This window comes from Chinchilla lanigera, unplaced genomic scaffold, assembly GCF_000276665.1.
Source record: "Chinchilla lanigera isolate Chin_1 unplaced genomic scaffold, ChiLan1.0 scaffold00049, whole genome shotgun sequence".
Taxonomy (NCBI): domain Eukaryota; kingdom Metazoa; phylum Chordata; class Mammalia; order Rodentia; family Chinchillidae; genus Chinchilla; species Chinchilla lanigera.
The window spans coordinates 15,458,816-15,485,516 of record NW_004955450.1 but is presented as its reverse complement, the minus strand read 5'-3'; the positions used below and the strand labels follow the sequence as shown (position 1 = coordinate 15,485,516).

The window sequence follows — 26,701 nt, the reverse complement described above, 5'->3', positions numbered from 1 at the left end:
CGTCAGTGTCTCTGTAGGTCTGAACTATTCCACCCGCTGCACCATCAGCAAGAGTTGCTGTGTGGGCAATCAGTCCACCCCACCCCCAACAAGGCTATGGAAATATAACTGGGTGCTTCTTAAACTTTAATGTCCTTGTTAAAATGTAGGTGGGTCTGGGTGGGGCCCAAGAATCTGTGTCTCTAACCCGTTCCTTGGTGGCGGTGTTTTTACTAGCATGGTCTACACCAGGAACACAGGGATACTGCAGGGGAGGTGTTTGGTTTTCAAACACTGCTATTCTGTGCTGGCCTTGAAAGTGTGCAAAGCACACAGTGGCCAGAAGCAGTCCAACAGATAGGACTTGCAGCTTGGAGAGGTCTTTCCGCAGTGAGTCACCCTGTGCTTGTAATTATTCACATGCTACGGTTCCACAGGCTCCAGAAATAACAAGTTGTCTGGCGTGGGCTCTGAGCTACTGACTAATTCGAAGCCAAGAGCTCTGTATCACTGTCCTCAAAGGAAAGCAGGAAGAGAAGAACCAACATTAACCGTGTGCGGCCTGGCTGCCGGGTCACGGCGATGGCGGAGCGGGCTGGACGGCAGCTCTGACCAGGGACGGGCCGAGCGGCAGCCAGCTCCCCGAGCGCCGCTCCTCCACCTCCCACCTCGCGGGCTTCCAGCTGCTCCTCTCCACGTCAACCTCGCTCCTTTTCAGACGACTCTGGAGTTCTGGGATCCTCACTAAGATCCTCTGTATCTTTCGTTTGCTGGCCAGGTGTGCCCACACTCAGTGTCTCTTAGGAAGAGATGTTCTTATATCTCTTTTCTCTCCTCCTCCTATTATTGTTAATTATTATTATTATTGACAGTCCTGAGGATTGAACTGAGGGCCTTCACACTGAGCTACATCAAACAGACTTTATAAAAATTTTACATTTTGACACTGGGGCTTACTAAGTTGTAAAGATGCTCAGGCTGGTCTTAAACTTGCACCTCCTGCCTCAGCCTCCTATGGTGTTGGGACTACAAGTGTCCACCACCACACCATGCTTTTCCCTTCTCTAATGAAACTCTCATCCACCAAGCCATGACAGAGCACTACTTAATAGCAGACAGAGCCAAAACAAAAAGCATTTTAAGGGGCCTTTTTAAAGTCTGCAGCTGACTTTGGTCGTAATTTTTCTTACTAAATGACTCTAATTTTTAAAAATTAATTTTTAGAGTCATTCTACCGTGCGGCATGAGTTGCAGTTAAAGAGTATCACCTGCCTTGTGTTCGGTAACGAGCACTACGGGTTTGCCCAGGCCCCTGGTACCAAGCCCTGTCGCCAAGTCAGCCCTTCAGGAAGGGGAGCGGCTTATTCTTCTCTGTGGGCGCTGCGCCTGCTGCCAAAATGCTGAGCCTGAGAACACACGAAGGATCCGTCCCGGCACCTCAAGACCTGACCCTGTGGGTCTCCCCGTCTTGAGCCCTCTTTTTTTTTTGAGACAGGGTCTCACTCTGTCATCCAGTCTGGCCTTGAACTCGCTCTGTAGTCCAGGCTAGCCTCCAAATCGCAGTGACCCTCCTGTCTCAGCCTCTCGAGTGCCGGTGCTCTTGCTTCCCTCTTCTTATCTTTCACCTCTGTGCATCCTCGTTCTCTTGCTTTCTTCCGTTTCTCGTGTTTCCTTTCAACTGCCAACCTTCCCTCCTTTTCTCTTCTCCCTCTCTTTTGCATTCTTCCAACATGGGTATGAACTTCCCCTACTGACAGTTTACTCCCATCATCTACAGCCTAAGTATCTGCAGGGTGACAGAGGAGCCCTGCGTACCCCAGCTTCCCACTCAAAGACACCCGTGGCCACAAGGAACATGCAACACACAGCCGTTCAAATAAAAAGAGACGACATCGTACTCTACGTAATGTTCCCAACTTTGCTTTCTGCACCTGATGATGTATCTGAAGATCATTCCACATCAGTGCAGGAAGCCTCTTTATAGAGCTGTGCAATATTCTGTTTAGTGATAGATCATAACCTATTTCACTAGACGAGCACTTACTTCTAGTCTTTTTCACTACTAAAAAAATGCCACAAGCAACTCTGTCAATGTTGAATTCTACACACACTTCAGCATCTCTCAAGGATAAATTAAAAACTGAGTGTGGTGGCACATGCCTATAATCCTACCTATTTGGGTGGCTGAGGCAGAAGAATACAAATTTGAAGCCAGCCTAGGCAACTTAGCAAGACTCTGTCTCCAGTCAATTATCAATAAAATTATCTTAGGACTGCTGAGCCAAATGTCGCGTGTGTATAAATTTGACAGGCTTTGCAGGGATGTCCTGCATGAAGGACCACTGGTCATGACCCTACCGCCAATACACGAGGGTAAACATGTCCCTCTACTTAACCAGTGCTTAAAATGCTCCAAGGACTTTAGTAACATAACGGGTAAAAATAATTCCTAGTTTTCATTTGTACTTCTCTAATAATCATGATGGTAACATATTTTCAGTGTCTGATGGGTAACTTTCATTTCTACAGCTTGTTTATTTTCCTTCTGGACTGTTTTTATTGATCTGTGGAGCTTATTACACATTAGGCATGTCTATCTCAAAATATGCTACTTATGCATTTGCAAATTTCCTGTTTCTTGGCTAAAGAACTTTTTCTGTGGAAGAAAAATTCACTTTTAAATAGCAAATGGAAAATAAATGCATGGACACATAGATAGATAGACAGGCAGAGACATAAGTAGCAAATGAAGTTCTCCCACACCGGGCAACGCCAGCGGCAGCTTACCTGGACTTTGGGGCCTCCTCCTGACACCCGGGAGATATAGCTCATGATGTACTTCGCAGCAACCGTCTTTCCAGCACCGCTTTCACCACTGAGGACAGACAGACAAACATGCTCACCCCTGAGGTGTGTTACGGCTTACGTCTAGACCTCCCCCAAAGCCTTACGCACCCACAGGTGGGGCTTTTCGGAGGTGGCTGGACCTAGAGTGTGTGACACTGGATTAAGGGTGTGATAACTGGATTAGTACACTAATTGGTTTAGCAGTTCTGGGTGTGGATGACGAGAAGGCCCACACTGTGTGTGCACACGGCACCAACCAATAGGCTTGTATCCTGGATGGAACAGAAAGGGAAAGGGAGGCTCCCTGCTTCCTGCCTCTGGCTTGCCGCGCCATGGACTGTTCCGTCTGCCATGCTGCCCTGTCCTGCAGCCAGCTCACCATGGACTGAAACCTCTGTAAACTGTGAGCTGAGATAAACCCCTCCTCCTTTAACGTGTGTGTGTCAGGTACTGTGTCCCAGCAGTGAGGAAAGTAACTAGGACGAGATGAATCGCTACCAGCTCCTTCACCAATCCCCCACAACAAACACAAACAGGAAGAAAGGACCTCGGGGAAAAATGCACAGTACTGGTTGAGAGAAGCAAAACTGAATGAAGTCACTTTAAAAACTTGCATGAGTCACACTGACATGGTGTAGGCCAGTCTAGATAACTACCATTGGGCATAGGAGAGACAACGGGACGCTCTAACTGCCCAATACGGAGGACACTGTGAGGACAACTATGGAATACTAGAAGGATAAAATTATGCAGAACTCACAGCTGACATTCAGATGGTAGGCACAGAGGGAAAAAGGTTATGAAGTAAAGCTAAGCAAAGTATCTGTTTGGAATTCTACATAAAACATGTTGATTAGAGTATTTCTTAAACAGGGCAGGGGTGGCTGTGTGTGGAGGTGCATGTCTAGAACTCCAGCGCTCTGGGAGGCTGAGGCAAGAGGATCATGAGTTCAGGCCCAACTTGAGCAACTCAGCAACTTAGCAAGACCCTGTTCTCAAAATGAAGATTAAAAAGATGCTGAGTGTGTAGCTCAGCGGCAGAACACTTGCTTAACGTGCAGAAGGGCCTGGGTTTGATTCTCAGAACTGTGAAGGAAAAGAAATCTAAAGCACATGAGAAGAAAACAAAACAAAAACCCTGGACTAGTCACAAAATATTAGCAGAGATCCTGGTCAAGGGAATATCATCACGTGAGATAGGTTTTAGTTCACTATTTTCCAAACTTTTTGTGATGACGTATTATTTTGTAAATAAAAAGAGAAAAAAGATAAAGGAGGCTTCAAACTTTGTCCCCCAAACTGACGCAAGATGCCTTATTTTAGAAGTTCTAAAATTGAAGGATGAAGCAATGTTAATCACATCCTGAGCAACAAAGGCTGCCTTCCTCCTGGCATCCCAGCTGTGCGGGACAGCCCTTTGTTAACAGCCTGCCCTCAGGAGCCCCTGTTCCTTCCTTCAAAATCCCCCTGAATCAACACTGACCTCAATCCCCAGCAAGCTCAACTCCGTCAGATTTCACATCTTTCCCTTGGTAGCCTCACGTTGCCAGGATAGAATTAGCCAGATTAAAGGAACACACATCATAGGGATTTAACCTGGAGCAACCAGGCTATTACTAGTTCTTCTCTGTTTGCTCTTAGTGATCAAGGATTTTGGGGTGCAGAGCAAATGCTCCCCTATGAACATCCTTGCTAGCCATCAGCAATTGCTGAGCTACTGGAGGAAAAAGGGTAGTTTTGCTTAGGGTACAATTAAGCAGATCAGCCCTCTCCCCTAGAAGGAAACTGAAATCCACGTTGAAATAATTTGGTTATTTCAAAACAAAACAAAATTAAAGTAGTTTGGCAAAACACAGAATGTCACTGGATTTCCTTGATCTAATGTAAGGCGCGCTGTTACTGAGAGTGTGAGGCTGACGGAGGGACCCAGGCGTCCTGAGTTCATCCACGCAGTTCCTTCTAGCATGCCGCTCCCCGGCTTCCGGTCACACGGAGAGGAAACCCAAACTAAGATCTCTGAAGACACGCAGGCAAGCAGCAGGGCGGCAAGTCTGGGATGAAGGGTCATTCTGCTTACGGACAGACCTCCTGACAGGCGCAAGAACGTTTGGCCAATTCAATCACACAAGGAAATTATCTTTTAAAGTGGTCAATTTAATAAAATGACTCATATACCAGACCAGAAGTCAATGTATACCTTCTCTTTCATTTGAAGTGCAAGTTTGGTCAACCCTGAAACTCCATTTTATATTTTGTATCACTGTATCATTGTAAACATTCGAAAATATTGGAAAATCCAAGGATGTAATGGCATAAGGACCCATGTAACAGTCCACAGACACTGAAACAATTAGAAAAGATTATGTAGCAAAATAAAGATGAGGCACCTAAGGTCAAGCGGCAATACCAGCAAAAGACAATGTCTCTGTAACATGCTTGCAATTCCGGAAAATTAACGTAGCGAAAAGGACATCTATATTCTTAGTAACTGTAACGGAGCGAGACACAACGTATCTGACTTGTCAGGAGGCTCGGGCATGGCCGATTCTTTTTTCTTTTGGTGCGATTTCTCTTCATGTTCTTACTGTATTTTGAGATGGGCAATTAGCCATGTGTTTTAGATTTTTAAAGAGCTTTTCTAAAAAAGTGATCATACTGCATTGATAACCAACACTCCTCATTTCCATTAGATTATCCCAACACCTTGAGTAAACGTATTTCCTGTAAGTTTGTATTTTCGTATTTAGAATCCTTTTGAACAAGCTCTGGGAGAGACAGAGAAAGAGACAGCAAATCCTACTTGAGTTATAAAATGAAAGTACAGCTACCCCCGCTCCGTCTCAGTTGAACAGTGTGACCAGACGTGAAATATTTTCTCTCTTTTGTTGAAGTAAAAAGGGAAGAGGAGCAATGGAAAGAAACTCTTTTCACATGCTAGGCCCCAAAATAGGACATCTACATTCTTAGTAACTGTGATCTTTTTCAGATGTAAAATAATTAGTTCTGGCTAAACACTGGTCTGAATTTTTATTTCTTGGTTTCAATTCACATACACTTAAGAAGTTCTTATTGATCATAGCTGGTAATTCGGTCCAAATATGGTTCCACAGGGGAATAATTACCTGAGGCCTGCAGGATGTACAACCATAATTATACGGGTCTACTGGGGGTGGGGAAATAATTGGACTACAACCCACACTAAAAGAATGTGCAGGTATCAAACCTGACTTTGAGCCTCACAGCAGTCAGAGCAATTTGGTTTGCTTGTGTCCACAGACAGCCTTCTCTAATCTAATTACGCTCACTTGCCTTCTCAAGTAGGGAAAAAGGAAGAAAAATAAAGCCCTCGAAATTAGGGAGACGCCCAGTGATCTTTAATCTCACAGCCCACCGGCATTCTCAGGGTACTTAAGTAACGCCCATGGTGAGGACCTTTCTCCAACCTGGGGAACCTCGTCTCCAGCAGCGGTTTCTAGGAACGGATTTTTAACTCCGCAGTTTGTATCTAGTTGGCCAGAAACCAGTCGGCAATTTAAAATCAAAGTCAAGACAGACTTCACAGGAAGTATCAACTCAAATAGGAAATAATGTAGCGTTTGTGAGTATGTTCGCTACAGAAACAGAAACACATGCTAAAAATTCCAAGAGTGGTAAAGAATGTTATGAGAGACGGTTTTTTACTATGGTGTATCAATAACTGGATTCCGGGGATATAACTGTTTTCTGAGTCCGAAGGTTAGTCCTCCCTCGAAAGTCAGGAGTGTTTCCGATTCGCTCCCGCTTACTCCGGGACACGCGAAAGCTCACCTGCCTCTCTGCTGCTGAGCTGCCCCCGGAAGTGGGTCCAACGCATCCCCACTGCGAGGACTACCGACCCGCTGCCACCTCTCCCGCCTTAGTCTGAAATATTCCTCACGGTTCTGCACTCCCACAGCTGCAGTTCCTTGAGACCGAGGAAGGCAGTGTCATCCAAATGTTGCTTTTCCAACTTTATATCTTTTCCCGATTGTCCCTTCTTCTGGAGCCTGTTACGGACACGGAGCCAGGGGCTGGCAGAGCTATGGTTTGTGTAGCTTCCAAGGCTCAAGTGTTGGAAACTCGATTCCTTGGTTTGGCAATGTTGGGAGCCCAGGGACACGGGATGCCGCCCTCAAGATGGACCCACATTTTCGTCCTTGAGTCCTGACTCTCCGGGGACTGGGTTCGTCATCTGAGTGCGGCTGTCAGGGGCGAGGCGGCCCTCACAGTCTCTTCTGCTCACGTGCCGTTCAACTTCCGGCCACGGCTCGAAGCCGTCCGAGGGCCTCGTCAGCAGCAAGCACGTGGCAATGCCATCACCAGGCTCTCTGACCTCTGGGCCTCCGTACGCACGGACAGGGCAGGCTCAGGTATCGTGCCTCAGCAACTGGAGCTGGCTGAGCCACAGAGCCGGGAAAGATCCCAGGAAGGCTTCCTCAGGCCTCGAGCTGCGCTGCTTCAGAGCAGGACAAACATGAACAACCCTCCCAGGGCCTGGACAGCCCATTAAAACCCACAATGCTTCACAAAGTAACTCCACGAGAAGCGAGGTTCATCAAACTTGTAACTACGCCCAAGTCTTTATAGATACATCCTTCAAGCAGACTTCTGCCAATAATCACCTGTGATCTCACACACAGTTGGAAAAAATGATAGCCTGTATCGCTGCGATCACAAAACAAGATCATTCTGTGGGCATGAAAAACCTCCATGAACGCCTGGCAGCCCTGCAGACAATCCAGACTGAAGTCAGACCTAGGGGAGGTGCCTCTGTGGCCATTTGTGTGGAGCCTGGGCTGAGGAGAGAGGTGGTCTGCTCCTAGAACTGGAATCACTCTAAAATAAAAACATACACTATCGTGGAGAAAATACATCACACAGAAAAGCTGAAACTACTGAGCGAACGGTAGAGTTACTCTTGAACACACTGGGAAAAGTGCGACTAAGACAACGGTCTGCTATTTCTGCCCAACCTTGGACGGGTACCTGGCTAATTAGTGTTGTCAAACAGACAAAATTCCTTTCCAGTCTGGCTGGAAAACAGCCCATAGCAGTGCTTACTTTGGCCCAGCCAGATTCAACAGGAGGAGCCCCACGTTCAGGCTGATGACCATGTTTAATCTCAGCTCAACGACTTGCTACCGCTATAAAATGCTTTCCAGCGCCATGAGTGGGTATTTTACATCACTCTCCAACAGTATAAAATCCGCATTCATGTATGTATGTTCTTATCAACCTTTCTTTATATTCATAAGGTACTGGTTCCCATTTTGCAGATGCAGTGACTGAGGCTTGAGCAAGTCATACATTTTAAACAGAAGCAAATGTCCCCTCTGTGACTCACCCCGGAGATCTTTCCACAGTCGCTCAAGACTGGGTGGTAACAGATCATTTACCAGCAAGCTTAGCACCGGTGGCTCAAAATTTCCTCCAGAAGAGGAAAATGGCGACAGTGTAACACTGGAGAGTCAGGCAGCCGTGGCTGGGCGGGCAGCTCGGCCATACTGGGAATGCAAAGCGGTCCACAAGCTTCATTATTTTTTCAAGACTCGCTCCCTTAATCTGGAAAGGGCTGGGGCAACACCTCACCTGCAGGGTGCCGTGCCCACCCCGCTGGCCAGGCACCTTGTGGGGAGGATTTTTTTTTTCTTTTTTGTTTTTTTCCGGTACCGGGGATCGAACTTACGACCTTGCGCTTGCGGGCAGGCGCTGTCCCGCTGAGCTAAATCCCCAGCCCTGTGGGGAGGATTTGAGATGGCATAACTAAAGGACAAAGCTCACCAGTCACTTGGCATCCCCAGGGGTGCCAAGAGACCCCGGGACTCTTGTTCATACCACAGTCACACAGAACAGCATGGCCTCTGCAGGTATTCATATTCGTTTATATCACGAGAGTAACATCTGGATGACTTATACTCTCTAACACAGTGCAAGTGCTACAGAAATCACCATGGTAGCACATCATGTGGGGAATAAGGACAAGGAAAAAAACTGTGTGTCCATACAGATGTAATTTTATCCAAATATTTTTGACCCACAGTTGATTGGGTCCAAGGGCCTGGAATCGCTGATAGGGAGAAGCGGCGATCCCCAAGGAAGGTGGTGAGTAGGATTCTGGACAGTACGTTCAGTGGTCGACCCCCCGAATAATACTGCATGCCTAATGAGGAAGCAGCTCCCGCAAGCCCAGGAACTGGAAGATTGGCGGAAAGCTTGGACAGCAGCAAAGACGGGAGCCCTGGTCTGGAAGCCCGCAGGCGAGGGGCAGCCCAGAGCCAGCCGGGGACAGCAGGCCTCAAAGCTAAGTGCTGCCGAGATAAACAAGGCACGGTGGCCCAGGAGAAGTGCAGGGGAGCTGGAGAAGGGCCCTGGTGCGGGTAATAAAAAGGTCCCTGAACTACACCAAAGACAGGACAGCTTGAGAGTCCCTCAGATCTTGGAGTGCAGAGGCCACGAGGAGGAGGACACGCAAGCCAAACAGCGAGGTACGCAGAACTGCCCTTCGTTCTTTACTACTGCGAACCCCGGGGAGTCTGCATCCCAAAGGTAGGGCTGTGGGTACAGCCCAGCGGCACAGCACCTGCTGGCAAGGGCAAGGCCCTGAGTCTGATTCCTGGAACCAAAAGACAAAAAACCGCAGATGGGTCACAAATCTTAGACCCACTAGGGGCCACTCTCTAACACAGTGCAAGTGCTACAGAAATCAGAGGGCCGTGCAGGACGGAGGGTGAGCGAGCTAGGCCGACCCGGGCTCCTCGGTGCCTGGGCTCACGGGTGTCTGCAGAGCCTTGCGCGGCTCACGACCTTTAACAATGCCCATGTCCCTAGGCCGTCAGGTCTCGCTGGCACTGTCCAGCCCACACCTGCTTTCGTTTGTGAGTGGGTCACACATCCCACCCAGGGCGGCCTCATCATCATGCTTACATTTGTCTGCTTGCTTTTTGAGACAGGGCCTCACTCTGTAGTGCAGGCTGGTCTTGAACTCACTTATGTAGCTCAGGCTGGCCTCGAACTCATGAGGACCCTCCTGCCTCAGCCTCCCAAGTGCTGGGATTACAGGCGTGCGCCACCACGCTCAGCATGACGCTGGGTCTTTGCGTGCCCTCTCGGTCCCATCCCCTTTCTACTAGTCTTGGTGAATACTCTTTTGTGACCAACCCTGCTCAGAGGCCTCTGAAATGTGACCAAGATCAACAGCTTTATCTGCAGGTCGCCAGCTCTTCACTCAGAGCGGGACACAGAATGACCCAGGCGGCCACTGCGTGGATGAACGCGCTTCACTTCTCAGTGAGGCACTGAGATCAGTACGGGCCGGGGCTTCAGTCAGGTCGGTCTGTTTTGTCCGGTGTCTGTCCTGCAACTGCTGGCTGGCACCATGGTCACCAGCCTCCTGCTGCGATGCACCCATTTCGGGGGGAGGCTTTTATCCTAGCTCAGGTGTGTGACAGTTAACCTCACCCGGTCCCCTGGCCGCCCTCTCAGGGTCCATGGCAGCTATGAACACCTCCACTACAGTGGGAAAATCCGAGATGCGCTTACCAGGAAGGTACGGAGGAAGTCTGTCAAGTGCAAAGCCACACAGGGCCAAGTCCAAGCAGGCTACTCAACCTGTGGCCTCTTAAAAATAAGGTTTTAACGAATAGAAAGAATAAACAAAGTTTCATTACTTAGATACATCAGCTATATAGTTTATATGCAGCTGAAGTCCATCCCCGTTCACCAGTACGGCCCAGGCCAGCTAGAGTTTTGGGCAGGCAAACAGAACGCACGCCGTTTACTAGTTTTAGAATCGCAGAACCCTCTTGAGCTTCATTTTCTACATGAAACTTGGAGCTAGAAAGATGCTAACAACCATCAGACCAGTGAGCCAGGAGAGACATCGTGTGTATGGGCAGTGCCAGCGGAGGGTGTGTGCGCCCGGAGTGCAAGCCGCCGGATAAAGGTGCTAAAGACAGGTGACCCTGAACCAGGACCTCAAGAGCCGTAAGCCCTGACTCTCAGCTAGAATAACTCGGGGAGCTGGGAAAAAGATACTGGTGCTCCGGGCTCACCACAAATCAGCTGGAACATAACCTCTGGAGGTGGAGCCTAGGAATCTGGACAGTCACTGGCTAAGGAGCATTTCAGAACTGGTTGAAGACATTTAACTCATCCCCAGAAAGTTAAGCCAGTGAACGCAAGGCGTGGCGGGTGAGATTAGCACCTGTGGAACCCAGGGCCGAGGAGGAAGGCGTCAAACACGCAGGGCCAACCGCGGGTGTCACTCCTGCTGAGGGTGGGCCTGATGCTTAGGTGCAGGAGGGCGCGCAGGCGCACGACCAGGGCTGACCTCCGCCGAGCGGGTGGGGAGAGGGAAGCGGAGCGGGGGTTTCCTCGCCCCTCCAGGAGGCAGATGAGGCCGTCACCTCTAGGCAGAACTGAGAGTTGTGACCTGAGCACACCAGCCAGTCCACCTTCTCTCTGCTCTGAATTCAACCCTCCAGCAACCTCTGCAAGGTAGCCCGGCTGCTCTCCTGGCTGGCGGAGCGGACACACGACCAGCTGTCCCCTGGTGGATTCTCCCCACAGCGGAACAAGCGCTGGTCTATGTCACACGCGTCTGTGAGTCTGGCGCTGGCAGCGTCCGGGGCCGCGCGAGTCCCAGCCCTTCTGGCAAACAGCGTGCGGGTGGGCGAGCTCCAAGGCCCGGGCTTCAAAGGAGCCCTGAGGCTGAGCAAACTGCTTCACTTCTTTCTCATAAATTCAGTGTGCTACGCTGACTTCCAGCTAGAAACAGTTCTAGGCCATCCTGCCCCTGCAGTCACCGCTTAGAAGCCCAAGTCAGACGGGGAGGACACCGGTAACCTGCCTTTACCGGCCGTGCTGTCGCCGCCATGGCTACAGAATCGTGCGGTCACACCAGGAGGCGAGGGTCCGAAGGACACCATGGAAATTAGGTCATCATTTACTCTTTGTTTCCTAAATAGATGCTGCTAAAAATCCTAGGCTTCCCAAGTGCGGCTGAGTCCTTTAGCATAAGGAGCTGGCTTCTCTTCCAGCCCACAAGAAAGTGAGTTTTATTGTCTGTTCACATCCACATCTGGGGGGCATCATTGAACTCCGCTCCCGGCAGCCCAAGCCCCCTCACCCGGTGTCAGTGGCTGCACAGCTGGGCCTCTCTACCCAGGACACCCTTCTGCCCTCCCTTCCCTCCAGCATTCCTGGGAGGCAAGAGCTGCAAAGTCGGAAACCTCAGAAGCCATTTATTTGGTCAGTTTCCTCTCAGGGTAAGAAACCGAGGTCCAGGGAGGCCGCCCAGGGCCAGAAGTGGGGAGAGTCCCACCCGGCACGCTGGGTGTGGTTTCTCAAAGCACAGAGCCTCACCCGGCCCCTCAGCACCAGAGGATGAAGCCAGGACAGGCTGGGCTTTTGGCTTCTGCAGTGCTGACCTCTAGGCCCTGTAGCACTGAGAGAGGCTGAGGCAGGAGGACTGCTGAGTTCGAGTCCCACTTGGGCAACTTTACAAGACCTTGTCTCCAAATAAACAAATCAAGCTGGGGGTGTGGAGCTCGGCACTAGAGCATCCTGTGGTCTGATCCCCAGGCCTAGTGGAAGAGAAAAAAAAACAAAGTGGGGGGGTCAGGGGTGGAGCTTGGTGGCAGAGGACACCCCGGCATGCAGGAGGACTTTGCCTGACATTGTCAACGTCGGGGTAAAATATGGTGGTGAGACAGGAACTGTGGCAAGATAAAAATAAATTTACGGCTCATAACCAAATGCATCCGGCTTTCCTTGATTTGCATAAAGCAGTAGGAAAGAACATGTTTGAATCAGCTAGAGAAATACAAACAAAGGCTGCTAGGTTTGAGACGATACTGAAGAATTACTATTAGTTGTCCAGTTGTGACAGTGGCCCTGGGATAAGGAAAAAACGCTCTTCTTTTCAGAGATCTACGTGTAAATATCTCAGGGTAAAATGTCACAGGGTCTACTCTTGCACTGCCGTACCAGAGATCTGTGTTTACCCTGAAAACAGCCCGGGTTCCTGCTTTACGGTTTTCATTTTGGAGCCATGTAAACATTTTACACAAATAGAAAATGAAATTACATGATCATTATGTGCATCTAAAATGTACCAATAAAATCTAATGTAAAAAAAATGACATGAAATTTAAACATCTTAAATGACTACAATCAGGTTGGGCGTGGTGGTGCACCCCTGTAATCCCAGCATTCGGGAGGCTGAGGCAGGAGGATCGTTGAGAGTTCAAGACCAGCCTGGGCTATGAAGTGAGATCAAGGCCAGCCTGAACTGCATAGCGAGACCCTGTCTCAAAAAAGACAAATAAATAAATAAATAAAATTAAATGACTACAATCAAAAGTGGAGTAAGGATGCTAACTCTAGTCAGGTTAATACGTTAAAGACAATGGGAAAAAATTATTTCCAGTGAACTGTTTTGACCATAAATACAGTGGTACTTTAGTTCACAAACTTAATTGTTTCACAGTTTTGGGAAAGACGGCCAAGCCTGTGTTTGTGTAGGAAAGATGGTCACGGTGGTGGCGTTTGTCACCTGAGGGTTTGCAAACGAAAATTTTGCCAAAGGCTGTTTTCGAACCAAACTGTTTGCAAACAAAAGTGTTCATGAACTGAGTTACAGCGCTGCCTTAGTTCATGACCTTAATTCTTTGATAACATTCTCGTGCAATTCGGTTTGCGACCAGAATCCCGGAACGAATTGGGTCTGTGGTCTAAGGTATCACTGTAGTTATGGTCAAAATACTGGGTTTTAAAAGTCACTGAAGATAATCCTTTCCTGTGTCATTAATGTGCCACTGTGCTGGATATTTGGACCAACAAGAATAAAAATTTAAAACTGAATTCAGTACTGATACAAATAACTCTGACATTGTTGTTTTAAAGCATTAACAAATTACTTCCTTGCTTTATCTCATTATATATGTGTTTGTTACATGACATATATAACATCACATAGAGCATAAGGCAAATAATTGTGTTCATGTCATTAGGAACCAAGATTTTCAGCTAAGAGAAATGGGATACAAATATAAAAACCAAAGAAATTAAAAAACCCTACAATTTCAGTGGGGCGTGGTGGCTCATGCTTGTAAATCCAGCACTGGGACAGGCTGAGGCAGGTGGATTGCAAATTCAAGCCAGCCTGGCTAACTCGTGACTTAGTAAGATCTTGTCTCAAAACTGAAAACAAACACAAATTTAAAAGGGTGGTAGTGCATTACTAAGGCCATGGATTCAACCCCCGGTACCACAAAAACAAAAATTTCTAAAATTTTGAAAACAAACTGGAAATAGTGGTATGAACTCATGTTTCATTGTTCTGTGAAAAAAATTCATTCCCTAGTTTTGTCCCCTCCGAAGAGCTGGCAGCACTGACAATATAATGCAGTGAGCATGGCTGGTGTCCAGGTCACCTGCTGTTCACACTGTGTCCCTGGAACTATCTTTTCACATCTTTTGGGGGTGCTGGGGATGGGGTCCCGGGACCTCACACTGCTTGGCAAGGGCTCTACCAGTGAGTGACAGCCTCAGCCCAAGCTTGGAACATCTTAAATAAGAATAACATCAGAGACTTCTAGGACTGTCAAAAGGACTTAATACCCAGGCAAAGGCCTCTCACGGGTCAAAGATGAGATCATTTGAGCCTCTAAGAGAATAACCGCAATTTACGGAGATAAAATATTTAAAGTTCACTAGTTTGAAACAAGGTCTTTTTTTTTTTTCCTCCGGTACCGGGAACCAAACTCACGACCTTGCGCTTGCCAGGCAGGCGCTTTTGCCGCTGAGCTAAATCCCCAGCCCCTAAAGTTCACTAGTTTGAAGTGATACTGAGAAACACATTACCTGGGAGGCTCCTAGGGCAAAAACTTGTTGCTTTGAAAAGTGCTAAGTAAAGACTATGAATCCAGCTTTTCCTCTGGTTTTTGCAGAAGGTTATATTTTAAGTTGATGAAATAAAATAGTTTCAACCAACACATGCAGAAGAAATGGAATTAGAAGACAACCATTTGTTTGTCCTTTTGAGGGTCTTATTGTGTAGTTCAGGCTGCCCTTGAACTCACTATATAGCCCAGGCTGACTCTGAACTCAGGGCGATCCTCTTGCCTCAGCCTCCCAAAAGTGCTGGGATTATAGGCGTACCAGCACACCCGGCTGTAAATAACTCTTTTTTCAATCACTACTTAAGGAAGGACAGTGAAATGGGAATTTATAATGGATGAGTTCATGGACAATCTGAAAATCAGAGAGACCAGCAGGCACCAAATTCACACAGCATGACTGATGAAGTATTTCTGCCCAAAACTGAATCTGAACCTGGAAGGAGCTTTTCAACTTAACTAATGATTAACAGAGCAATACAGGCAACATCACCACCGGGCACAATCAGCCCCCGATCGTAGAAGAGCCATGAGGATCATTTTCCTTACCAAGTGAATGCCAGGAAAGCAAAAACAACAAAGGTAACAGTTGATGGCCGAACAACGCAAGACACAGGGCAACTAGGTGTGACTGTGGACCTAGTATGGAGCCAAAATTTTTTTAAAAAGCTATAAAAAGAACTTACATGGCCATCATGAAACTGCAATAGTAATAATATTAGAGGAATCCTAAGAGAATTGTTTTTCTCGTGGCAGTATCGGGGATCAAACCCAGGGCCTCGCACATACTAACCATACACCTTACCCCACTGAACTCTATCTACCCCTACGCCAAGAGTTACTCGCTTTTCTGGTGTGGTAAGACTTACCTTTCAAAGATACACCCTCATAAGGGACCATACAGGGATCTGTTATCTAGGATTTGCTTCAAATAAGCATGTAGTACAAGAGGAGAGGAGAAAAAGACAGGACTGACCATACGCTGACAACGGCACAAATGGATGCTCGGTAGACACATTTTGTACTATTCTAATTTTGTGTATGTTTGTGAATATGTGTAATAAAAAGCTTATTTAAAAGGCTTAAGATTTTTTAAAAAATAACTTAAAAGTGATGGAAACAAATATGTAGGACAAAATGGTTATTGGGTATTTGGGGGACAAGATGGTGTCAAAATCTAAGTGATGGGAAGACCGGTGCTTACCCTCCCCGTAGCAAACTCTGTGTCTGTAAATGTTGAGAGCAGTAAATAAATCCAAAAGCACATAGACCCGGCCGACACTCAGAATGGGTCAGGATACACGGATTGCAAAATATACCTACCCAAGGCTGGCATCTACTGGTACTGCCCTCAAAAATTCAAAGCAAATGACAAAAGTATATCCACAAAGTTTAAAGTCCATGTACAAAAGTATTAAAGAAAAAAATACAGGACCTAGAGGAAAGAATTCCGGTTGACAACAGAGCGACACAATTGTTACACTTCTGATATGTAGGATCTCCTACACCCGGAGAAGCTATGTGGATGAGAGCTGTGTTATGACCGTCACCCAGGGCTATGACAGCATCTTTTACCCAGAGGATCAGAAAGTCTGGCTGGTACCACGTGCCCTAAAGCTCTAATGCGTTAGGCAAGAGGAACATAAACAGGCATCCCATGGAACAGCTCTTGCGAGCTGGCATTAGCTGGCGTGGCTGTAAAGTAAATCCAGGCAGCGCGACCTGCGTGACTGACACACACACGAAGCAGCCTCTGACAGCAGCAGCTGCTGCAAAACCGGTCCCCTGGGGACGGTGGGCCCGATGCCTCTACTCTAAGGACAGGGTGGGTCCCTTCCCGTACCTGATGATGACACACTGGTTCTCCCTGTCGATGACCATGTTCCGGTACATACTGTCCGCGAGAGCATAAATATGGGGTGGATTTTCATACTGTGCCTAGAAAAGGAAAACAAACAAGCTGGGATTAAACACAGCCACACACGGAATTTCTTCTCTTGACCTTGGAAACGACGCCACCACTGTATGGTTGCAATGTCTACAGTTACATCATGAAGGCTGCGTGACAGGACCATGAAATTCCCTAGGTGACCAAGTTACACCCTAGGAGTTACAGAGAGCGACGCAGCTCTGCCCCAGGGGCGCATGCGTGTGACTCCGCCTTCAGACACGACCTGTGTCTCAAGATTGCCCAGCACCACACCCTTCCACCCGCGCTCGCCTCCGTGGCCACGTTCCACCCGGATGCTTCTGAGGACGCCGGGCAACGGACGAAAGGCAAAACTACCCATCGCCTGGGTCTGGCTTCCACTAGAGCTCCACGTTCCTACGTATACTTTCCTAAGCTTGAAAGTCACAGGTTCCAGGATCTCAGAAGGAACCAGTGAGTCCAGCTGCGGAGGAGGAGAAACACGATTTTGTGGAACATGAGGGTGGACGTGTGGTTCTTTAAAGGGACAAACTGGTTTGGCCAGCTTGTTACATGTCTACTGAGGAAATTCTACTGAATACACACAGTAAGTATCCTGGGCTTGTGACAGTGGCCTGGGACTGCTTATCTATGCACAAATATAAAACTAAACTAGCTGGGCATGGTAGCATACTCCTGCAATCCCAGCACCTGGGAGGCTGAGGCAGGAGGATCACAGTGTGTTCAAGGCCAGCCTCAACTACACAGCAAGACCCTGTCTCAAAAACTCAAAACCAAAATCAGCAAAAAATCCTAAACTGTCCTCCACACCGACTAAATTCACTCTCTCAGCCGGGCTCCAGCCTGCTGGATTCAGTTTCTTGGCACCTACCTTCACTGCTCCCTCAGAAAAAAAATTACCAAAGAGAAAAATTCTTCCTGTGGTTGCAAAGCTGGAAAAAGACGGCTTCTAAATGTAAGGTCAGTGCGCCTAAGAGCTGGAAGGACAGCAGGTCCAGAGTGAGAAGACACACAGACCCTGTCTTTCCCGCACCTACGGTGGGGGCAGGGCAGTGACGCCCGGCCTGGACGTCCCCGGGGAGGGCGCGGAGGGGCGGGAGGGGCGCTGGAAGAGGGATGGTCACATGGAGGGAAAGTGTGCCCGAGCCCACCTTCCAGTCTCCTCATGCGGCTGAGGAACTGCTTCACAGTGCCGGCCCCAAGATCAGTGCGCGGGCGAGGGTCAGTGGGAGGAGATGCGCTGAGGCTGCGGGTCACAGGAGAGGTGCAAGCGGGTGCTGGTCACAGCAGCGTGAAAGTGGCCTGAGCAAGGTGACAGCTGGCCTGTGTGTGCCGCCCTGGACATCCTGGAGCCCCCAGCCTACGACCTGTGAGACTCGCACAGGGCACTTCCCCGCCCGATTCTTCCCTCCCAAGACCTCGCTAGGACCTGACTTCAACCCACGCTCAGGAGGTTCTAGTACTTCCCCTCGAGCCTCCAGGTTCCCCACCTGTGCAGCGGGGGCAGACAGAGAGCACGGCCCAGCGGGCGCCCGGCTGGTTTATTATCGTTGCAAACACACAGCGGGTAAGCGGGGTAAACACTAATTGCACAGCACGGCTACTTCTTTTGTGTGTTTGTTTTGAGACAGTCTTGCTATGCAGTTCAGGCTGGCTTTGAGCTCACTTTGTAGCCCAGACTGGTCTCAAACTCTCAACGATCCTCCTGCCTCAGCCTCCCGAATGCTGGGATTACAGGCGTCCAACACCTCACCCAACCAACACTGCTATTTCTTAGCAATAAAAATAAGTATCTTTTCAAAAGTTCCATGACATCTCGACAGAGAATCTGGGAAAGACGAATGAGCTAAAAGCGCCTCTGCGGCAGCCCCTCCCAGCAACCTGCAAAGAACCCCCTCCAGCCCCCAGCCCCAGCCCTGCGCCTCACCGTCCCTAGGATGCCAGGCCAGCTCCATGCCTGCCAGCCCCGCCAGCCGACAGGGCCCAGGGAAGGGCCTGTCACTGACCGCAACCCCTCGGGCTGGGCTCCCATAAAGGCAGCGTTATCAAAGGCCTCTTGCAAGGCGGCCTCTTCAGCCCCAGCGCCGGCACCGTCCACCCCGCAGCCCCGGGCAGGCGGCTCCGGCTCTGGGCAGGCTGCCTTCCACTCCAACCCATGAATGCGGGGGGCTCGCCACTCCACCCTTCCAGGTCAGGATGAATGAACGCGCCCTTCTGCTGCGCGGCAGGATGAGACGTGTGAAGAAGGGTGAGGCTTGGGGCTGGGTGTGAGCAGGGACCAGGGGCGCGTCAACAAATGAGCTGATGAAAGATTCATTCCGCATCAAGTCCTGGCTACAGCAAGGCTCTGATTCCACAGGCTCTAATTCCTTCACCCTCTGCTGTCTGCTTTTACCCTTTTCTGCCCCTCATCCCTCAGAACGCTGTGGCACAGGCGGGAACAGAAGACTGCCCCGGGCTGTGGGCCCAAAGTCCCACATCACTGATTTTGAATATAAATAAGGCTCAAGTATGAGTTGATCCTACGCTCCTTTATCTACACTGTCAAGATCAGCAGGTCATCCAAACCAAACCACGTCCTTTCCCGGAGCTCCTCCATTAAATAATTCACGAGAAAATACAAATGCATCGTCAGCATCACGAGAAACTATTAATGCACCCTAAAAGCCCTGAACACAACGGTCATGTACAGGGTACGTAACTTACCGCTCCTTGGTACATTTCAATTTCCTTTTCCCCAAAATACGGCATCTGCTTGAAAGGGTTGACGGAGATTAACACGGACCCTATGTATGTCTGAATTTAAACCTGGTTAAGGTCCACCGTTCGTCTTCAGAGAGGCACATTTTTCGCATGAGTAACCAGATGTTGTCAGGAACGCACAATGACCCTCTAAATGAAAAGCTCCTGTACTTGTTTTCTAAATGATTACAAAGACAGACAACAGCAATTACCCCAGGAGCTCAGGCTTTGTTCTTCCTCAGGAAGAACAGATTTAATTGACAAACAGAAATCATTACTTTACATAAATCATTACTTTACAAACTTTACAAAAAAAAGACACTGTCTTTCCAGACCAGTAATGTGGAGCCAAGAAATAACGCAACAGAAACGGCCAAGAGGCCACGCAAAAGCCACCTCTCAGGGCTGGGGATGTAGCTCAGTGGTGCAAGTGCCTGCCTGGCAAGCGTGAGGTCCTGAGTTCGATTCCTGGTACCAAAAAAAAAAACAATAAAAGAAAAAAAAACCCCACCTCCCCTTCCGCTTCTTCCACAATGTGTGTTTTTTCCTTGACTGTACAGCTCAGGTGGACTAAGGGTACAATTACCTACGCATTTCATGACTTGGGCAATGCTACTCACACTGAACAGACTTGCTTTTCAGAAGCTTGGGGAATTGAATGATACCAATAAAACACTCCTCAGAAGACAATGACAAACCAAAATAGGTCAGGTTTAGGGAAAGAAGCGGTGATTGCTGCTTGCAGAATCCAGGAAGACTTCTGGATATTTACACTGGCCCTTAATAGTTTTATATAACACGTCTTAATGTACCCAAATAAGCGAACTAGTAACATAAAAATTATTTCCCTTGGTGTCAGGCATGGTGGTGCACACCTATAACCTCAGCTACTCAGGAGGCTGAGGCAGGAGGATGGCAAATTTAAGCTTAGCCTGAACTACACAGAAAGATGGGTCTCAAAACCAGTTTAAAAAAAAAAAAATCCCTCTGTGTGCCATTGTGCTGAGCATTTGTATTGACTGTGTCGCTTAATTCTGTAGTGAGAGTCACGAAGGGAGAAAAAACGACAACATCAGTGAAAACAAATACGTATTCAGAAGAGCTCTTCTGTTCATGTGGGCTTTTGTTTTGTTTGGGGCCAGGTCCTTGACTAAGGCCAGGCTACCCTGGAACTCCTGGGCTCGAGTGATTCTCCAGCCTCAGCCTTCCAAGGGCCGGAACCACAGGCTGGAGCCCCTGAGCCTAGCTCAAGTTGTTCTTGTAATCACTGAATTCAAAATATTTCAAAATTTTACAAATAAAGAGTTGAATGAAAGTTATTTATACATGAGCAGTTTTAAGGGGTAAAATACATAAAAGGATGACATTTTCTTCCCCAAGAGGATGCTAATATACTAGGACCTGCACGTCCAGTAACGTGGCCCCGGGTGCCCGGCTCCCCTACCCCTGCCTGTTCTACCCTGGCCTCGGGCAGATCACATCGCTGAGCCCTGGCCCGGGTATGATGGTGAACTAGAACGCACTTCAGTCTCCTACGGAATCAAGCAGCACAATCGACACAAAATGCTCGGTACAACAGCTGCACAGAGCTGGTGCCATCTCCTTACTCCACATCCTTACGACGTGGGTTTGTCACGTGACCACCACGGAAATCATGACGATGTTTCCCCTGCAGCTTTTTGGTTTGGAAGAGGTGCAGCATTATTATTATTGAACACAGTCGAGTGTGGGATGGGTCACACAACTGAATCATATTTATTTATTTATTTTTTTTTTGGTTTTTCTCCGGTACCGGGAACCGAACTCACGACCTTGCGCTTGCCAGGCAGGCGCTTTTGCCGCTGAGCTAAATCCCCAGCCCCTGAATCATATTTATACATGAAGGTAAAAACACTGGGTGATTTCATTGCTTTTGATTCCTTCATCACTGACCAGGAAGACGTCCCAAGTTGAAGATGAACAGGTAGAAGAGGGGAGGAGGTGGTGCTACGGTTTGTGTCTGGATTCCCCTGCCCCGCCTCTGCAGCCTCACGCAGGCTTTTCAGAGGTGGCTGAATCCAGTTTGTGACTGACTCACGCGGCACTGCTGGGATTATGGGTGTGAGCGCTATACCTGCCCTAGGGCGGGTAGCCTCCTACCATATAAGGGACAGAGTCTTGTCTCCCCTTGTTGTTCTTGCTGTCTTCCACCCCATGAACATTGCCCTCTGCCATGTGCCACCTGCCTTGGAGCCAGCCCATTATGGACTGAAACCTCCACAAGCTGTGAGCTAAATATTTTCCTCCTTTAACTCTGGGTGTCAGGTATTTTATCTCAGCAATGAGAAAATGCAGAGGAGACAGAATCATACCTGTAAAAGACCACAGAGTTCAGGGGAAAGGTGCCAGGAGTCTAGAGATTGGAAGGTGTATTTCTGGTCGCCAAAGTCAGATGAGCTCAAGGGTAGTTAGGTGACCTCCTTTCTTTGAGGTACAACTTAACAGAGATAAATATACTATCATTAAAATTATTCAGCAGATAAGAAATGTCCATGACATTGTACCCAAGACTCAATAAATGGTGACAAAATAAACATTTATATGGCACTGATATATACAGCTGACGTCAACTTCATTACTGTGGTTAACCCTATTTTACTAGGAAGAAAGTGAAGCATAAAGAAATTTTAAAGCTTTCTCAATGGCACAGGCTAGTGAATTACAAAACTGTTTTTCAACCTCAAGCAGGCTGGCTCCAGAGTCTATGCTCTTTTTTTTTGTCTTCTTGAGACTGGGTTTCACTATGCAGTTCATGTTAGACTTGAACTCACTTTGTACCAATTCTCCTGAGTCTATGTTCTTTTTTTTTTTTTTTTTTTGGTTTTTCTCCGGTACTGGGAACCGAACTCACGACCTTGCGCTTGCCAGGCAGGCGCTTTTTGCCGCTGAGCTAAATCCCCAGCCCTGAGTCTATGTTCTTAAATCAAAAAGTAATGACATTGCTAGGCGTGGTGGCTCATACCTGTAATCCCAGCACTCGGGAGGCTGAGGCAAGAGGACTGCCATGACTTTGAGGTCAGCCTGGGCTACATAGTGACTTCAAGGCCATCCTGAACTACACAGTGAGAAAACGGTCTCAAAAAAAAAAAAAAGACATCTTTCTACAAACAGCAGGTACTGTTATCTATGGCGTTGTCAGACTTAGCAAATAAAAGTACAGACTATCTAGCTAAATGTGAGGGCCAAATAAACATTGACTTTTTAAGTATAAGTATACCAGAAAAGGAAGTATGTCTTAGGTCATATTTGGGATACGCTTTACTAAGTTATTTGCTGTTTATCTGAAACTGAAATGTACCTGGCTACCCCCTGATTTATTTCTCTGTTCACTCTAAGCAATGCCAGGATTGAACGCAGGCTCGAGGAGAACTGGGTTACACAGCTGTGTGGTCTCTTCTAACTGGCACTTTGGATGGATTGTATATTCAAAAATCCTGGCACACTGGCACACGCGTATAACGTCAGCACTCAGGGAGGGGAAGGCAGAAGGACTGCAAATTCGAGCTCAGCGTGGGCAGGTTAGTAAGACCTTCTCTCAAAATAACATATGAAAAACAAAGGGCTGGGGATGTCGCTCAGTGCAGAGGCCCTGGGTTGAGTCCCCAGTCCCAAAGGGAAGAAGAAAATCCAACTTCCTTAGTAGGCATTTTTCAGTACCCTTCCTGCTCTAATGGAAACAAACGGGTAAGATTTGTCTCTTGTTTAGCTTCACAAGCTAAAGGCATATGCCCGACCCAAGACACAGAGCACCGCTAGACCATCCTATTTCAGAAGAGGAGGGTGTCTATTCTTATGCACGTCCATCGACAGGTAAACCAAACACGGGCAAGCAGCGTCCCCTGGAGAAGGGCGCTCCCTCCCTGAGTTGTAGAGGGAATGCTGTTAATGCCACCTTGTCTTACACAAATTGAATACTACACACAATAAAGCATAAAGAGCTGCCCAAGGACCTAGCCCGAATTACAATCTGCGCCCCAGTCCCTTCCTACCCACCAAGCACCCCTGACCACGCAAGACACAGGAATTCCACGGTGTACGAGCTCCAGATGTAACCACCGTTTTCCCGAACTGTTACTAATCTGCTCTGTCAAGAGATGCTTCATGAATTCTTGACTTTTCACTAAGTGGTATAAATTCTGGTAGTGACCCAACGAAGGAGGCACTCACAGGAGGGTCAAACATCTCTTCTGGACTGCTCTAGGCTAACCCTGAATCGACAATTTGGATTGGAATACAGAAATTGTAGCTGGCCCCCTGAGTTTCCTAAGAGGGTCCTCCAAGACAGTGTCAAGAGAACTGCTGAAAGAGTTCGATTTGAGACGGAGAGTGAGGCCCAACTCTATGCTAAGTAGCTAGGCCTCCATCAAAAGAACTGAGACAAGGCAATTTTAGATGTAAAGAAAACATATTCTAATTACGTGAGGCGCCAATGTGGCCTGGCTGTACTTCTAAACAGCTTCTGCTTTCCCAGTGGGATGGATGTGGGAGACTCGCTCTGTGGAGGCAGCAGGGTGGGAACTCTGGACGGAAGCCCCGTTCCTGCTCCCTCCCTCTCCCCCTGAATAATTAATCCGGGCAGAGCACCATCACCGCCCACTTGGCTCTTGGTGCTGAAGGTGTGCCTCGGTTAATTTTGAAACTGCATGGAGATGCGAAGGTATGACACAAGGAAGCCAGAAAGCAACGCCTTCTTATTTAATGAAGTGTGGAGAGACCTGGGGACCCGGGTCTTTATCTGACTGGTCCTCACATGCTAGTAAACAAGGGCCCACGCATTTTCACTGACCTGGGGCGAGAGCGATAAAAAGAAAATAAGCTCTGGATTCTTCATAAGGCTCAGATCATACCAGATAGAGACTCGTCTTTATTTTTGTGTCATTTCCTTCTGACATTTCTACAGTCAAATTTGTACAGAAAAATCCTCTTTCTTTAAAAGACTGTATTGGTAGGACCATGTTTATGATTTAGTGGCCTTATTAGGAAAAACATAAAACATTTTCATAATTGGTGGATTCCTCAAAACTGCCAACACAGCTAAGCCGACTACCCTGGCTCCATCACAGGGATGGTGCAGGGGGGCGGCATGCCTGGGTTACACGTGGGGCGAGGGGCCGAGCAGGAGCTGGAGCCCAGTGTCCCACTGATGCCCCGTGGAGGGGCTGCCGAGGGCCAGACCTCAGCTAGGACAGCGGCACACACAGCCCTGCGCTCCTGCAGTCTGGCACGAAGGTCTGCACCCCTAATCCAAGGATTAAAAATGCCAAATACAGGCGGGTGTGGTCTTTGAGGAAAAGCAAGCTCCCAGAAAGCTGGACCAAATGAGCACACTGAGCTCTGCACAGGAACTATTTCCTTGGGATAACCAGCTCAAACACCCGGGGCCTTACTGGTAAACAAGGTCAGCATTTTCAAGGCAGATATTCTTAAAGTAGAGCAAAGAATGTGTACATGCGGTCTTAATGTATTGACAACTGATTCTCCCGAAGGCTGAACTTCAATATAAGGCAATGTGCTGGTATCAGGTGTAAAGAGGTAAAATGAACACTTGTATAACAACGGCTCTTTTTGCCTTAATTAGGCACAGGAAAGGGGGAAAATCTCATCTGTAATAGTGCTAGGCTGCTGCGTGATTCCCTTGACACGGAAGCAACCTCAGGGGCAATAGCTACTCTGCCACACATCGCAATCCCATTTCTGCAGGCTTCCCAGATACTGAGTGGGCAGAGATTTCTAAAACATAAAGTCATCAGGGGCCGAGTACCTCATTTCCTCGGTAGGACACACGATTAGTCAGTTATTGATTCAGAGGCATTCAGTCAAAGGCATTCATCAGCCCCCTCGGGTGAGTCACGGAAAACTCCCTTGTCGGAACTGAAGAGGGAAGTCCTTCGGGCAAGCAGACTGTCAGAACACTGCACACCATGTAACATGCCACGCTGTGTGCAGGCGGTGTGCGGGGCAGCGTCATGCCACGTCTGGTAAGCCTGACAGCAGTGGGAAGCGCACGTGTGTCTGTACGTGGAGCAGGGAAGGTCTAAGGGGCTCACAGGAATGGACCCTGGGTGCCGGGGTCCCGGGTAACTTCAGTGCTCTGCTCAGCGCCTGGAAAGTGTCATTTACATGAGCATGCCTTGCCTTGAAGGGTTTTCACAGCGTGTTCTCTGCATACAAACACAGTCCCTGACAAGGAGGTTCCCACGTCTCAGGAGGAGACAGGGTGTAGGGGCCGACTGGGGCTGTCTGACTTACTCCATTTGTCTTCTCAGCCAATTTATCAAACACCAGGTTTCCGCGTAAATAACATACTAAGTGGAACCCACATTCCAAGGGTTTTATGGGCCTATCAGGCCTCCATTTGAAACAGCTTTGCGGTAAAATGCACTTTGAATTTACAACAAGCAACTACAGTTCCAAAGAAAACTCACAATAATGATTAGAACTTCCCAAACAGAAGTGCGCGCTCACTGAACTCATCGCTGTGCCAGCGGCAGCTTCGCAGGGAGGTTTTGTCCTCACTCCCACTCTGCAGACTAGGAAACCAGGGAGGGGTCACAGGACTTCCGAAGGTCACGTGCCTCCAGGGCGAGTGCGAACCCAAGCAGCCCAGACACACTGCCCCCGCCCCCAGCCCCTCCTCACCCGGCCACCCGTCCCCACGCGCCACAGGTCCTGAGCATCAGAGTGAGGCAAAGTTTTTGATGGTGACAAATCCAAAATAGCGTATTTTCCATTTCTTTCTCCCCTTCCTCCCTCCCTTCCTTCCTTCCTTTCTTTTTTCCTTCCTTCCTTCCTTCCTTCCTTCCTTCCTTCCTCCCTTCCTTCCTTCTATCCTTCCTTCCTTCCCTCCCTCCCTCCCTCCCTCCCTCTCTTTCTCTCTTTCTTTCCTTTTCTGGGTGTTGGGAACTGAAGCCTGGGCCTTGTGCATACTAAGAAAGTGCTCAGCCACTGTGCTATACCTGTAGCCTAGGATACTTCAGTTCTTTGAATAACAATCCCAAGTAAACACAACTGTTCTCATACAGTTAAGTTAAAAGGAAACTCAGCCGGTATCTATTGCAAGGTCAGTACATCTTTATCGCTAAAAGACCAGAAAGTATTCTTTTCAGATGGCGCTAGGGATTGAACCCAGGGCCTGTGTGTGCTGGGAAGTGCTCTGCCACTGAGCTGCGTTCACTCCCAGCCCCGAGAGAGGTCATTCTGGACTGCACAGTCAGAGGAAGGGTTCAGCCCCTCAGCTCTGTGCCTG

General features: G+C 48.4%; 1 protein-coding gene across 3 annotated transcripts in view; it reads right to left on the bottom strand.

The window, feature by feature from the left end:
- Myo1e (myosin IE) overlaps window positions 1–26,701 on the bottom strand; it is a 129,838-nt gene that overhangs the window by 66,164 nt on the left and 36,973 nt on the right. For 2 of the 3 annotated variants that reach the window (XM_013518867.1, XM_013518868.1), the window contains exons 3-5: window positions 19,381–19,470; window positions 16,588–16,682; window positions 2,767–2,854 (exon numbers count right to left, since the gene is read on the bottom strand). In XM_013518867.1, coding sequence (XP_013374321.1) covers window positions 2,767–2,854; window positions 16,588–16,682; window positions 19,381–19,470 — 273 coding nt within the window. Of the gene's footprint in view, window positions 1–2,766; window positions 2,855–16,587; window positions 16,683–17,825; window positions 17,899–19,380; window positions 19,471–26,701 lie in introns of those variants that run through there. The other variant, XM_013518869.1, reaches the window with a different exon arrangement.